We start from the raw sequence: 16,628 nt of genomic DNA, 5'->3' as shown, positions 1-16,628 counted from the left end.
AGAAACGATAACGACTAATAAAATCACGGCTAGAAAAAAAAAACTAGAGGGTAAAGAGATTTGGAGCAGTGAGACTAGTAGATATACGTACATTTCTGAGAATTTCTCGTGACGTGTCGGATAATTTTTTTACAATGTTGAGATGTAGAAAGAGTAAAGAAGGAAAATGAAAAAGCAGCAGAACGTAGACTTTATTGGTGCGTTTACAAATTTCTTAGACACCGACAGTACACTATACGTGTGTTTATTGTACTTCTTAACTCATATATGCGTACAAAATTAACGCATAGATAATAATAATAAATATCTTAATCAGAGTTCCTGAAGATATGCTGTGTTGACAACAGGGTAGAGTCGACAACGCACTTGTGGTGCTCCTAGTTGTTGTTGACATATCTACTAAACTACAGTAACAGTTAGTACTACAGTTTACCATTTGTGGTAACAAACCGTACGCTTGTTTGCTACCATAGTGGTAGACTAAAAAAAGGTTATTTTGAGTACCTAATGAGTATGTTCTTGTGCTGTAAGTTTAAAGCAAATGTTTGTGAATGAATGAGTATGCTTAGGATATTTGAGTGTAGGAATGTGTTCGTTCAGGCCGAAGAAGGGCAGCAGCGTCTTCGGTGCGACAAAGCCAGTACTGCGGTCACCAACCCGCCTGCCCAGCGTGGTGACTATGGGCAAAACACATGAGTTCACGTTATTTTTGGCGTAAACTTGTGGAGGCCTATGTCCAGCAGTGGACTGTATAGGCTGTAATGATGATGATAATGATGAATGTGTTCGTGTTAAGCGGGCGGTGCGCGACGTCGTCGGCGCGAAGCAGGCGGAGTTCGCTCCTTGCTTTCTGCGTACTGCATATACTGCACAAAAAAAAAATTCGTTTCGTTTTATCCATATTAATACAAAGCCTAAGGGCAGGTTTGTTTGCACATTTCGGTTGTCATAAATTGTATCTGGAAAAATAAGTTTTAAGAGCGGTTTCACAGTTGCTGTTAAAGCAATCAGACGTATATTAATATTTAACAGTTAAAGTTGATGATATTTTTTCTTGTTCAATTGCTCTGTAACACAATGTATTTGCTGATATGTAACGTAAAATATATGTTAGTTTTTTACCTCATCATATTTTATCAACTCTGTCATTTCGAAGATCTTCTTTTCTAAGCTCTTGATGTACAGACGCGCGTTCGATGTATTTATATCAAGAGATTTACCCAACAGCTTCAGTAAAGGTAGAGAATCACAATCAGATGACCTGAAAATTTTAAAGAAATAATCATATATAATGAAATCTGTTCAATTATTATTACATGTATGAGCACTACGAATTGTAATTTAAAGTGAATATTAACTCAACACCATCATCATCATCATCATTACAGCCTATACAGTCCACTGCTGGACATAGGCCTCCACTAGTTTACGCCAAAAACAACGTGAACTCATGTGTTTTGCCCATAGTCACCACGCTGGGCAGGCGGGTTGGTGACCGCAGTACTGGCTTTGTCGCACCGAAGACGCTGCTGCCCGTCTTCGGCCTGTGTATTTCAAATCCATCAGTTGGATGGTTATCCCGCTATCGGTCGGCTTTTAAAGTTCCGAGGTAGTAGTGGAACTGTGCTATCCCTTAGTCGCCTCTTACGACACCCACGGGAAGAGGGGGTGGCTATATTCTTTATCACCGTAGCCACACAGTATTCAACACCAAGCTTAGTATTACTGAGGTAGGGCACAGCAATCCTCCAAAAATCCTGCTCAAAATATAGAGCAGTCCGTCCGGGGGGATACCTCGATCTTGAGTTTTAGTGTTGCATTCATGTGGTGAGTAAGGTAGCTAGAGTTCTTTGGGGAAGGGTCAAGGGACAATTTTCTAAGTTTTTAATGCCCTTAATATATATACCCTGCCGCGTTGGCGCAACGGTTACAGCCATGGATTATACCCGTTGCGTCGGCGGTTGCGGGTTCGATCCCCGAACATGACAAACATTTATATTGGCCATACAGGTGTTTGCCGTGGTCTGGGTGTTTGTGCATTCCTTGTGGGTCTCCCCATCGTGCCTCGGAGAGCACGTTAAGCCGTCGGTCCCGGTTGTTATCATGTACATCTGATAGCAATCGTTACTCATACTAGGGAATATATCCGCTAACCCGCATTGGAGCAGCGTAGTGGATTAAGCTCTGATCCTTCTCCTACATGCGGAAAGAGGCCTATGCCCAGTAGTGGGATATTACAGGCTGAAGCGAATATATATGCCCTGTGGCGCTGCGGACTATAATATTGTTATAAAAGTTTAGATATAAATTACTAACATGGCTAGAACTTGTACTTCCCGCAGCAAACCAGATAAAACTTGATGAGTTTTATTGTAAATGTTCTGAAGGCTCTCAGTCGCTTTTTGACGTTCCTCCAGAACCGCTCTTAGCATCTCAATACTATCTTGCTGCTGGTAAAGCTTAGCTTGATGCTTTTCGTGTTCCTCATCTGTAAATAGTTTTGCTTAATGTGTTTTCGACTTATTCCAAAGCCAAATTCTGTTTTTGCAATAATTGGACAAAGTGAAACAGGACAGGCTAAATGTAAGCAATGGTACACTTGAATTTATTCAATATTTAAAATAGGTTATACATTTTAAAATAGAGCAATATAACCCAAAAATTAAACGGTTTAAGAAATCAAGAAACGAATAATAGGACCAAGATTAGCAGATATCCTGTAAAATTTGCAAGGGTCTTTATGTCATGCAAGGCTCCAAAAATAGTCTTTTTGGCTCTATATTTGTTTTATACCGGATAATGGACAATCAAGTATCAATCTTATTAATTCAGTGGCACGTTGCAGGCACGAAAGACTAAAAATGGAATGAAAATTAAATATTTATATTTTACCGATATTAGCCTTGAGCATCTTCACATTGTCGCTCAGGTGTTTGAGCTCAGTGTTAACTTCGTTAATGTAGTTGAACAGAGCGTAGTTTTCTTCCTCACGACGGTTAAATTCTAGTATCAGTTTGTCGACATCATCTTCGCCTGCATACTCCTGAATAATACATATAATGATAAGTTTTCGTCACATTCCTTCGCTATATTGCTTTGCTATCAAAATGCGGTTCGGACTTCAAACGCACTTTTGTTAGGTAATAAAAAAAAACGTGTGTCTTAGACCACACGACTGAAGTAGTAAAACGAAGTAAAACTTAACGTAACTGATTACGAGAGAAAGAGAGAAAGAATATGTGTACTCGCACCCCTCTCTCTTGCTCCGCTAGCCTCGTCTGATCACACTTTTCGTAACGCTCTCGTCACGTTTTCACCAGCTTAATTACTCCCTAAGTCAAGAATACGTAAAGAAGTTTTGCTTTCAAAAACGAGTGTGCTGTAGACCCACGACTGAAGTAAAACTTTCTATCTTCACTAACTTATATCTCCCTTTCAACTTCCATTTGCCTCACCTGATCACTCTTTTCGTAACGCTCTCGTCACGCATTCACCAGCTTACTCCCTAAGTCAAGAGGGCATAAAGAAGTTTTATTTCAAACAATAAAACAGATCTGTTTTAAATCTATACATGTGGTAATAATGTACAACAAATACCTAAACAAATTTACTCTTTTCGCTGTTTATAGTCGACTGCGATGCAAATGAGGGTAATGTGTTTATTAGTTTATGTGCATAATTATGTATGCATATGTTTCGTTTAATGTCCAATACAACTTAATTGTGTTTTCTTTTGTAGTGTATTAAGATTTTAACAGTTATAATACGCAAAAGTTAAACTCCCTAGCTACCTAAATACTTTCGACGAAATTTTGCGTAAAGATACTAAAAGAAACATCACAGTAAATAAATCTGCATGTATAGTACAGGTTATGTTAATTTGCTTTTAAATTTGTACAGGAGCACATAAATACATATAGTGTACATTTTTATTTTAGGCGACTTCAATTAAAGTTACATTTCCCAGTTTTTTTTTTTTTTAATTTGATTCGATCGAAGTTTTTCAAATATCGAAAAAATGGCCGAACTTACTGAAAAGTTTACTGGTTTTTCAGCTGTATGTGTATTTTTATTATAAATAGTTGTTATTTAAAAAAAATAATGAATAAAATTGTTCCTTAATTATATCTGTTGCTAGTTCATAGAACTACAAAGAGCTGATAGTCTAATACTATATTTAACCTCCTGGATGCTAGCGTCATACCTATAGTACGTAAAGAATTAAAAATTCGTCCTAGAGTCATCTGTGAATCGCTTGCAGAACTAATCGTTTTACGGTAGCTAGGTAAGCTTTGTTAACTGGCTTCACTAAACGCAACACCGATTTGACTTTGATACATACGTCAAATGGGTTTTTCTTTGGAGCGCCACGATAAAGATGTCTCTTCGGTCAGGTGCATGTGGTAAGAAATCTAAAAATTATAATTCAATCACCTGATATTTCATAATAACTTTGCTTGATTTTTATTGATAATGTACCTACGTAACTAATAAACGTATTATTACTTCACATAGTTATCAACTTTCTGTTTTACGGCCAGAAACTTTTTAATGTCATACTGGTACTACACGAGTTTTCAGTCCGAACTATTGCTTATTGTTTATGTCATATATTTATTACATTGGTTCTCAGAGAGTTCTTTTTACAGCCTTAAGCGAAGATGAAATCTTAACTCGACTAAAAGAATCGGACACAGATCTCTCTGATAATGATGAAAAAGATGACACTGCGTATACACCGAGACCTGAAGAAGACGAGGAATCAAGTACCTCATTTTCCAGCTCTTCAGGTGAGGAAGTGGATCTCTAACTCAAAATCTACGAATTTGTATCCAGGCCAGAAATAGTCAAGTCATACAATCAGTACATGGGTGGAGTGGACATGACTGATCGCATGCTGTCTGTATGTTCCTCCAGATCACGGACCAAAAAATGGACAGTAAGATTTATTAGTGTGCTGTGTGGCTACGGCACTAAAGAATTTAGCCACCCCTCTCTTCCCGTGGGTGTCGTAAGAGGCGACTAAGGGATAACAAGGTTCCACAACCACCTTGGAACTTACGAAGCCGACCAATGGCCGGATAACCATCCAACTGCTGGCTTTGAAATACACAGGCCGAAGACGGGCAGCAGCGTCTTCGGTGCGACAAAGCCAGTACTGCGGTCACCAACCCGCCTGCCCAGCGTGGTGACTATGGGCAAAACACATGAGTTCACGTTATTTTTGGCGTAAACTTGTGGAGGCCTATGTCCAGCAGTGGACTGTATAGGCTGTAATGATGATGATGATGATGAAGATTTATTAGTCACATGTTGGATTTGGCAGTATGTAACGCGTGGTTTTTGTTCAAACAAAAAGAAACTAAAAAAGGAACAAACAAATACAAAATACCACAGCTACGCGATTTTAAACTGGATCTTGGAACCAGTCTAATAGAAAAAAATTCATCATTTGAACATCTAGTTGATTACAGTGACAAACAAAAAAGATGCAGATTTCCAAAATGTTCAAATACTACAACGGCATTTTGCACGAAATGCAAATTATTTTTATGTAGCACACCAAAAAAAAAAACTGCCACCTGAAATTTCATCAAAAATGATTTAAAAAATATGCCAATGATAGTAAGAAGTTGATTTTATTTTAGAAAAAGTTGATTTATTTTAGAAGATGGTAGAAGTTCATTAGAAGTAGTTAATTTTTTTTTTTTTTTTGAAGATGTTCACTTTGGTCATTGTTATTGAAATTTCGATTAGTTTTGTAAAGTATACTTACAGTACCTATTTTCACGTAAAGACTGATTGTTACGTTTAAGAGTCCCTAATAAAGGCTATATTATGACTAAATATTTTTGCTAATAAATGTTATTTCATAATTCATGCATTTTTATTTGTAGTAGTAAAATTCCAATGTAATACACATATGACGTAAATGTCATGTATATATTACAAACTGAGAACCAGTGTAATATATACATGACATTAGTAAAATCCATATTTTAATAGAAATAATTTTTTTTTGTATTTTTCTGGCATAAACAGATCCCTAATATACAAAAATATGTAACTTTTAGTCCAAAAGCAAAACATTTTTTTCTGGAATCCAGGAGGTTAAGGTCATTCATCTCTGAGTTAATGACAGGTTAACAATTTGGACCAGTTAACGAAGAGCATTTGAAATACATTCCTGTTTGTTTATATTACTAATCGATGTAAGTGTAACGTTCGGGTTAAGTTGAGGTAGGTTAAGCTCGAGTTGGTATTTTTTGTGTTATAATATTTTAGTAGTTTTTGAATATGTATAATAATATCTTTAAATTAAGAGTGAATAGGCATCTGCTAGGCAAGCGCGCACCACCTTAGGCTGCATCTTCACTTACCATCAGGTGAGATCGCAGTCAAGCGCTAGTCTATATTTAAAAAAATACATATGTATCAGTATACCCTCCTAAATTCGAATAATAAAGTAACTTTACTTCGAACTCGTTGACCCAAATTAAAATAGTGTGGTATTTTAATTTTCAAACCATCACATATAGTTAAGGAAATAGAACGCTTACATAATAGTGATTATCTATATACGAATGTAGTAGGTATATACAGTTTGCTTGAGATTTCATCTTTATTTAATTGATTCTTTTTATGTAAATTAGGTGTTATACTTGCTTCATTTTTAACTTTCTACCGGTTCAAAGTTTAATTTTCAATTTTTATGCACGTAAAATGTTTTATAAAATTCGTTTCGCTATTTATTTTGAACAGCAACTTATAAATAACATACAAAATTTCTCTTATTATGCGGTAATATCATCAGTAATAATATTATGAAGAGGAAATATTTGTTTTGTGTTTGTTTGTAATAAAATGGGACAGAAAATTTCTGATCCAAGCGAGCTAAGAGAGTCGGGTTAAAAGTTTAAATTAAGTATGCAAATAACTATAGCACATATGTAAGTACGAATAGATATTTTAAAAATTCAAAGCTTAAATATTTCAAATATTATTTAGTTTGTGTTTCTCCTCGTAATTACCACCAAGTAGAGATTATTTGGTCCTTGGTATCATCGGGAATTTACACCCAAAAAGACGTCGTTATAACTCCCTATATGTTTTGTTGTGTTGTGTCTCTGTCTATGTCTCTATATGTCTTGATAGAGTTTAAACATCGAAACACTTCATTGAGTGATTGATAAATTATGCCCAACCCCTCCATAATATATGTCTATATCAGAATTGACCTTTCCCAAGGAATGGGATGTTTACAGCCTATTCCATATCACCTTAATAGCATCCAGTATATTGACGTAATTGTTGTAGGCGCGTATTTCTTGTTCCTGTTGCTCAAGTTTCTTAGCTTCGGCTTTAACGTCGGCCGCTGTGAGGCGGACGGTTCCCTTAGTTCGGAGGAACTCTTCAAGCTTCATACTGTGGTCCAATTGACGCTGGAGTTCTCGCACCTCCTGGAATAGAATTAAAAATTTTGTGTACATTTGTGTGTATATGCCAGTTTATTTTTTAAATAAATTAATTTCTACTGTGTATGTAGATATTTCTATGGTAAATTTATCTTTTTTTTTTTTAAATATAGTCTATTAACTTATTACATTTTCAGTTTTTTTTTTTTTTTTATGTCACTAGGTCGGCAAACAAGCGTACGGCTCACCTGATGGTAAGCGATCACCGTAGTTTATAGACGCCTGCAATACCAGAAGCATCGCAAGCGCGTTGTCGACTCAATCCCAATTCCCCCAGGAGCTCTGGTCACCTTACTCACCAACAGGAACACAATACTGTTTGAAAACAGTGCGACCTTTATAAAATAGTTTTATGACTTTTGGAAGCGGTTCTAATAAATTTCTTATATATCTTCTTACGTAATAACAACGTAATTAATACATTGAATACTACGTGTAAGGCCTATTTGGTATGGAAAGAAATATCTATAATTTGTTATCATTTAAAGTCCCACGAGGGTAAAGTCACTCTTAGCAGTACACAAATTATGCAAACCCAATCCTCTGCACTCTAGATTTTTCTGTTTATTTATAACTATGTAAATACATAATCTGTAATTATTTAACCTATTTTCATGATTATTTTATCATTAGAAAGCTTCGTTATCTATATCTCATAAAATATCGCACAACGACTCATGTTAGCGGAAAAATTGTGATAACATACCAACATAACGTGATCATACCAACTCACCAAGCAATGTTTCCTGTAGTCCATAGCAGCTTTTTCTTTCAAAGCATCCAGCTTGGCACACCACTCCTCCCTCAGGTGGTAGGTGGTGATGGCCTGTTCCACCAGCTCGAGGATCTGTGCCTTACCTTCCATGAGTCTTTTTATCTGTCCCTTCCACATCGCGTTGAAGAACTGTCTGAGAATATGTTATTATGATTTAATTAAAAAAAAAAAAAATAGTTATACAATTTAACAAACAATAGATGTATTTATTTATTTATTTATTTAACAATTTTTATACGTACAAAATTATATATATAATATATTTGTCATGGAGACTTACGTATAATGGGTATGCTTATCCCTGTAAGAGATGTATGTGTAAGTACGCCATTGAGGTAGATGACTAACAGTTTTTTTTTTTGAGTCGTCAACCTTAGGACCGATTACTAAAAATCGTCAAAACTAATTTAAGACACACGTCTAAAGTTATAAAAAACTTAGGAATAAAATTTTATAAGATTTACTAGCTGACTCGGCAAGCGTTGTCTTGCCGCTAAACGCTATTTAAAAATAGGAGTCATGGTAGAAGGTTGAAAATTTTGGGTTGTATGTATTTTTCAACGCCAAATCATAATAAAATAAAAAATAAATAATATATCTAAAAATTAAAAAAAATTAGGGGTGGACTACCCTTAACATTTAGTGGGGTGAAAAATAGATGTTGTTCGATTCTCAGACCTACCCGATATGCACTCAAAATTTCATGAGAATCGGTCAAGCCCTTTCGGAGGAGTTTAACTACAAACACCGCGACACGAGAATTTTATATATTAGATTGAGAACCTAATAGGATTTTTTCTTTGATTGTACCTTGAAAAAATAAATAAATAAAAGTTGAATAAGAAATTACCATAAGCTCTGAAAAGGTCAAATCATTTTTATTAAAAAATTTTATACTAAATTTCAAGTCTAGGCAAGATATACAAAGATTTTTATCACCATTTTCTATTATTCTTAGTAAGCGTCTACTTAACAATAAAAATCTATAGTATAAAAATGAGTCGCTGAATGTGTTGCTAAGCGCAAAACTCGAGAACGGTTGGACCGATTTCGCTAATTCTTTTTTTAAAATATTCCTTGAAGTACGAGGATGGTTCTTACGGAGAGAAAAATTCTAAAAAAAAAAAATTTATAAAATTAAAGAATCGACTGTTAGGCGATACGAAGTTCGCCGGGTCAGCTAGTTCTTAAATATAATTTTACTGTTCTCGGTAGCGTCAAAAAATTACTTTGTATATATAAATATAAATAGATTTATATTACAAAGTGTATATAAAAAGAGCACAGCTAGCTTAGCGGTTTACAAACATCAAGGGTCACGATCGAAGTTCGTCGTCCTCACCGGTCACGCAGAAGGCGATCGATCTCGAGCCTCATGCAGTAGTTGTCGCTGTTCACAGCATTGAACTTCTTCATGGCCGTGTTCAGGCGGTTCTCCAGTTGGCTTGTGATGGTTTGGTTTGTCAATGTTATTATGTTATCCTTAAAACAATTTTATGAATTCATAATTACTTGTATTACAAGAGTTATTAAAAGAGCGCTGTTATGATATTTAAGCGTTCACCTATTATATTGTAAACAGTTATTACCTTACATTTACCAGAAATAATCGATTGATAACTTTCAGAGCGCTTTACGAACCTTAACTAGTTTACAGACTATAAAAATAAGATTGTTATTTTTAGGACTTCAAGTAAAATTATTAATAATTCTTGTGGTACTGTTAATCTTGTGTTTCTGGAATTGAATTCCATTCTAAAACTAATTCTCAAACAAAAGCTACAATATCAAAACAATAAAAAACTAAGTGTTGACGTTATGTTATCAAAACGCTTAGAATAAAAATACTAAATAAACACATATTTACCTTCTCAAACCCAACACCCTTTGATCTCAAGCCTTTAATCTCCTTCTGCACTTGTTTCAAGAGAAAATCCAGTTCGGTGATCATATTTCTGTGCTCTTTTACTTCTGCAGAGCTTTTCTCATATTCTTTTAGAAGAATTATTATCCTCTCCTTTGTTTTGGCATTTTCCATGACATTTGACGTACTTTTTGTTAGCTGAAAACAAGTTTTTTAACCGACTTCCAAAAAAGGAGGAGGTTCTCAATTCGACTGTTATGTATGTTACCTCAGAACTTTTGACCGGGTGGACCGATTTCGACATTTTTTTTTAATCGAAAGGTGGTGTGTGTCAATTGGTCCCATTTAAATTTATTTGAGATCTAACAACTACTTTTCGAGTTATATCTAATAACTAGCGACCCGCTCCGGCTTCGCACGGGTATAAAATATAATTATAGCCTATGTCATTCACTGAAAAAATGATTAAAATCGATCCAGTAGTTTTGATTTATTCATTACTGCCCGTGGCCCGCACGCGTTAACTTAGAGTAAAAGCCGGCCGGAACCGCCGCAAACGCTACGTACCGCGATTTTTAAATCTGTAATATCTTCGAAAATATTCATTTAAATCATATCCTGTAAAGGGCCATATAGATCTATATTAAATAAAAAATATATTTAAGGTATTTAATTGGATAAGGATTAATGCTGTATTGGTTAAAATCGCTTCGAAAATTAGCCATTATTTGTCGTAAAAAGTAAATGACAAAAAAATGTTATTGTGGGATATCCATAAGAGATAGGTATATACCATCGCAGAGTTTTCTGTAGACCTTTTCAATGTGTACAATATTTAGTACATTATTTTGATAAATCTCGTAGGGTTCAGCCTGCGTTTGCAATTTAAGCGAAAAAAATAATAATTATTTACGACATAACATTAGAAAACTCAAAAATAACAGTATTTCTCCACTATTTAATGGATGTTATTATACATATAAACCTTCCTCTTGAATCAATCTATCTATTAAAAAGAACCGCATCAAAATCCATTGCGTAGTTTTAAAGATTTAAGCATACATACATATGCAGGGACAGAGAAAGCGACTTTGTTTTATACTATGTAGTGATGCGTTTTTACTTGACGCTTTCTTCGTCGACCTACGTTGTATTATACCGCATAACTATCTATTGGATGTACCGATTTTGACAATTCTTTTTTTGTTGGAAAGGGGATATCCCTAGTTTGGTGCCATGATAAGGAAACCAGGATCTGATGATGGGATCCTAGAGAAATCGAGGGAAACTCTCGAAAATCCGTAATAACTTTTACTGGGTGTACCGATTTCGATAATTCTTTTTTTGTTGGAAAGGTAATATCCCTAGTTTGGTACCATGATAAGGAAACCAGGATCTGATGATGGGATCCTAGAGAATTCGAGGGAAACTCTCGAAAATCCTTTACTGGGTGTACCGATTTTGATAATTTTTAATTTAATCGAAAGCTGATGTTATCATGTGGTCACATATAAATTTTATCGAGATCTGATAACTTTTTTTTGAGTAATCTTTGATAACGCGTAGTTACTTGACTATTTTTTCGTCGATCTACGTTGTATTATTCGTCGATGTAATTGGAGTCGGTTTTTTTTTCGTTTGCGAGCAAACACAATTATTTAAAATCAAAATGTATTGGGTAACCTCCTTCTTTTTTGAAGTCGGGTAAAAAGTTAACATATTGACGTGAGAATTACTTTAATATTAGTAAGTATACTTAGTTATTAATGCGTCCGGTAGGTTCTTGTATGTACTCGTAAATTGCTCGGTGGTCGAAAGCGTATAAAATTATCGTCGGTCGCCGGTTTCTAATGGTAATCAGACGATTCGATGTGGGAGGATATTTCGATGCTATTTCCTCCCGTTTAAACCGCTGTCAGACTTTATAACCGTAACGCAGGGTTTTAATAGCACTAATGACTAATCCTATGGGAATTTCTATATGATTATATAAAAATTCCCTCCTAGGGAAATATACTTCTGAATGTATTCCTCATTTATTTGGTAATAGTTATTAAAATAGTTTCAGTACTTTTTGAGTTTGTCTTACGAACAAACAAATGTTGCGCTTTTGGAAAGAAGTTCCTTACGGCAGGCTTGACATTTGGCTGGGCGACTGAATTGAAAAAAATGTGATACTAAAACCGTAACAAATATATATAACGGAAGTGACGTAATATCAGTCACACGACTGTATATATATAATATGACGTTTGTAAAACTAAAATATTATTATTATTATTTTGTTTGATTTATTTTATTTTACGGTATTTTTTATTTTCTATAATAATACATTTCCTAAATACTTTTATGTACTTAATTAAAAACCAACAAATTTAAAAAAAAATCAAGAACTAGAAAATATATATAAAATTCAACATTTTTTTAAATTGTGTTGCTTTTATACTATCCGAAGGAACTTCGTTCCTACCTGGTGTCCCATGACACCACATAATTTTACAATTTTTATTATTTAAGATATATTATAAGTCTAGAACTTACGTCAACCCGCATTGGAGCAGCGTGGTGGATTAAGCTCTAAACCTCTTCCTACAAGGGGAAAAAGGCCTATGTCTAGCAGTGGGATATTACAGGCTGAAGCAATAAGTCTAGAAACCTAGCTGGGAATATATTTCCGACAGGACGTAAATAGATTTTAGATCATTAATAAGTAGTTTTGCGATTTTATAAAAATTCAGTTTCTGTAGATTAGCGATAAAGGTTGTAAAATACTAATTTAGTACTTATGGTTGATATTTTTTTAACCGACTTCATAAAAGGAGGAGGTTACTCAATTCGACCGAATAAATATATATATATATATATTCGGTCGAATTGAGTGATAAGGAAACCAGGATCTGATGATGGAATCCTAAAAAATCTGAGAAATCGAGGAAAACCCTCGAAAATCGTAGTGATGACTAGTTCGTTTGGTAATTTTTTTCGTCAACTTACGTTGTATGTCTATGTAATATTGAAGTCGGTTTTTTTATCGTTTGCGAGCAAACACAATTATTATTTACATACATATTCTCACCCGAATGCGGATGTAATAATTATTTGTATAAAGATTATGCTGAATTTTACAGAAGCAGGAAACTTAGTTTTTATTATTAAATGTTCGTTATAATTTAATTTAATGTTTTTATTTATCACGTGAAATTACGTAGAAGCTATATGTAGAAGTTTCATTAACATTTCAATGATGTTTTTCTTAAGCCTACTACAATAATTATTTTTCAGAAATTGTGTCTCATATTCAGCATCTTTGCCCTGTTTATACAACATATATTTTCGCCAATTGCAAGAACAGCGTATGTTACCTGCTTAGTGTACGTACGAATACATTGAATGTAATGACTACTAACTCAACGAAAGAATTAAGTATTATAATTTTGACGACGATTTCACCACGATGGCAAGAGATACATTTCTCAACCAGGTTTTTTTAAGCTAAGGACATTTAAAAATTGCAATGCATGGTACAAACAGAATTAGGCAAAATATACGGCATAAAATAACTTAATCGATAGAACAACATTTTTAATTATAGTTGGACTTACGGCGACGTTGCAGACGCCATATTCAGGTTACATCATCCCTGATATATGTGGACTCTGGAGTTTCAAAATGACAATGTAAGTTCCGTATAAGTTCTTACTTTATTGATATAATATATATATATTTTTTTTGTATACATAATATATAAAATAATTATTATTCTAAATTTTGTTGAAATGTAGTTATTTAAGGTTTTAATTATACTAACACTAGATTATAAGAAACATTGTTACTAACACTATATGGGCTAGTCCTGAAATAAAGATTATTTGTTATTATTATTATTATTATTGTATTTTTTTTAATTTTCGAGTTGATATCCTGCTTCCTGCTTCAGCCTGTAATATCCCACTACTGGGCATTGGCCTCTTTCCCCATGTAAAAGAAGGATCAGAGCTTAATCCACCACGCAGTTAATCACCGTAAAATTCGAAACTTATATTAAATTAAACAAACCCGTAATTCCGTCATAATGTTATCTAACTCCGTGGTGAGGGAACTTATGATATTCCTTTGAACGCGTAGAGTCGGCTGCACGCTGCTCGTCACATTTGCCCTGTCAATCTCCATTACTCGGAACTAAAAGTTATTTTTTTATTACTTTTTGCTTTTATCACATATTATGAAATCATAATCAATTATTATTGCAGTTTGATTTTTGAAATTAAAATGTAATCAATTAGTTCCGCATTTTTAGTCATTCGCTGACAGCGATACCGATTGGTCATCTACCTATTCGTTGCATATTATGCGTACCTGGGCTTGGTAACGGTACCAATAAAGTCACCTCTGACGTCAATAAATAAAGATGTATTTACCGACACCTCTTAGGTACACATTTCCGCTCCGTGCAAAAAATGTTCAACTCGACGCGCGGAAATCCGAGCACCGCGATCGAATAAAAATAAATAAAAGTAGCTTTTAGGATGATAACACCAACCCCGAGTTCTGAGTTGAGACAGTATACCAAAAATTGTCCAAATGAAATAAATAAATAAAAATAAATAGTAGGTCCTATCGTACAGCAGGAGATATCCAGCTGAAAATCTGGACCAGCCCGAAAGGGGAAATACCTCGACCTTACAGAAGGTCACAGCTAAATAGCACTCCCTCAAGTAGTGTTGTGTTCCTGTGGTGAGTAAGGTGGACAGAGGTCCTGGAGGGGGTCGGGAGTAGGGTCGGCAACGCGCTTTCAATACCTTAGGTATTGCAGGCGTCTTTATTCTTAACCGCTTACTATCAAGCGGGCTTATGCTTGTTTGCCGACCTAATCGTATAGAAAAAAGTCGATAACTGACAGTTTTATAGATTCAATGGCGCTGTAATGACATAAATAAGTAGTCACCGTTAAATAAGTAGCGACTAAGTGTTAATAAGTGTAAATATTGACCTGCCGCTGTAACTTCGACAATTCGTCTTCCGCAATCTTTTCCATTTCCATGTCATCATTGGGTGAAGACATTTTGATTCTGTGAAGTATAAACTTGTTTAAAAAAGTAGTTTTTGTAATTTTTTTCACTTAATTCTTTTTGAAGTAAAACTTATTTACGCACGCTTGACTTAAGAGCGTTACGAAATGTGTGATCGGGTGAGGCAAACGGAAGTTGAAAGGGAAATATAGGTTAGATGGAGCTAAAGAAGTTTTACTTGAGTTGTGTGATCTAAAGTTTCTCTGGTTTTTTTTTTTTAAATTGTTTTTCTCTTACAATGTTCTGCCAACACAATTCAAATCTTCTTCTTCATAGAAGAAGTCTGCCGAATGTAGAGACGTCGGTGTAATATGTACTAATCAAGATTCGATTACAATGCCTTGGCTCTTTTTGACAGAGTCAACTTCTGTTGATGTAAAAAATGTAAGCATCTTTATAATATAAAGATTTAAAATCTATGAAATCGGAGCTAAAAATTTTAACATTATGTGGGTAAAAATACGTTGGTCGTCTAAGGCGTCTCAGTATAAGCAAATATATATTATTTTCTGATGTTTACGCGAATTTCAGTCATTATAATGAAACAACTTTTTCGGATTTTATTGCGGTTTACCGTTAACTTGTTAATTTTTTTTAGAAGCAACCGGGAGGCCCGACCGGACCGACCGGATGAGATTGTTTAGTTATAATTAAATATATTTTTTAAAATCATGTGTAATAAAAATTACTAAATAAGTATTTATAATGTCTCTTTGCTATTAGCTTCCAAGGGTCACTAAAGCCACTAAAACTGTGAATTACGCTGAACTCCTCGTAAAATCATTTGATCTATATAACTTTAAGAAAACCAGGGAATTTGTTTGTTTGCGTAAAACTCTAGACAAGTTATGATCTATTATGTCGAATTGACCAAAAAATAGCGACAAATGTCAAATTTGGTAAAACCGCATGGGATGTAGCTATATGTATAATGAAGGTATATGGGAAGTATATAATGGATGTATTTATAAAGGGACAATTTAAAAAGTAATAATCTTGCTGATGTTTCAATAAACCATCTATTTAAGTAATAATTGTTGACAAAACCAGTTCATCGTGCCAAATCGACTCAATAAAGAAACCAGCCAGTAATATAAACAGTAAACAAGTTTTAAAAAGGTTATACGAGTATTGTATTACAGGGTAAACTTATTTGATATAAACTTTACAATTTTTTTTTTTTTTTATAAATATATAGACTAGCGCTTGACCGCGATCTCACCTGATGGTAAGTGAAGATGCAGCCTAAGATAGTGCGCGCTTGCCTAGAAGATGCCTATTCACTCTTGATTTGAAGATACCCAAGTTGTAAATATTTGGAAAAACGGAAGCCGGAAGGGCATTCCAGATTTTTGCGGTGCGTATTAAGAAAGAGGAAGCAAAACGCTTAGTGCGAGATCGTGGGATTTCAACCACGTAGCGGTGCACACTCAAGCGATGCCTAG

At 34.6% G+C, this 16,628-nt stretch overlaps 1 protein-coding gene across 1 annotated transcript; it reads right to left on the bottom strand.

Annotated features, from left to right (window-relative positions):
* Nucleotides 1–791: 791 nt before the first annotated feature.
* On the bottom strand, nt 792–15,185 carry LOC123663703 (coiled-coil domain-containing protein 63-like). The gene is made up of 10 exons (XM_045598370.1): nt 15,105–15,185; nt 14,171–14,293; nt 10,118–10,312; nt 9,593–9,732; nt 8,209–8,383; nt 7,281–7,460; nt 2,893–3,043; nt 2,317–2,488; nt 1,123–1,261; nt 792–866 (listed from the first exon to the last, which is right to left on the bottom strand). Exons 1-10 carry the CDS (start codon nt 15,174–15,176, stop codon nt 792–794), a joined length of 1,422 nt encoding a protein of 473 aa, XP_045454326.1. The 5' UTR covers nt 15,177–15,185.
* Nucleotides 15,186–16,628: the final 1,443 nt, after the last annotated feature.

Source organism: Melitaea cinxia, chromosome 20 (genome assembly GCF_905220565.1).
Source record: "Melitaea cinxia chromosome 20, ilMelCinx1.1, whole genome shotgun sequence".
In the NCBI taxonomy this organism is placed as follows: domain Eukaryota; kingdom Metazoa; phylum Arthropoda; class Insecta; order Lepidoptera; family Nymphalidae; genus Melitaea; species Melitaea cinxia.
Note: the sequence above shows the minus strand (reverse complement) of the source record. Positions and strands in the feature narration are given on the sequence as shown.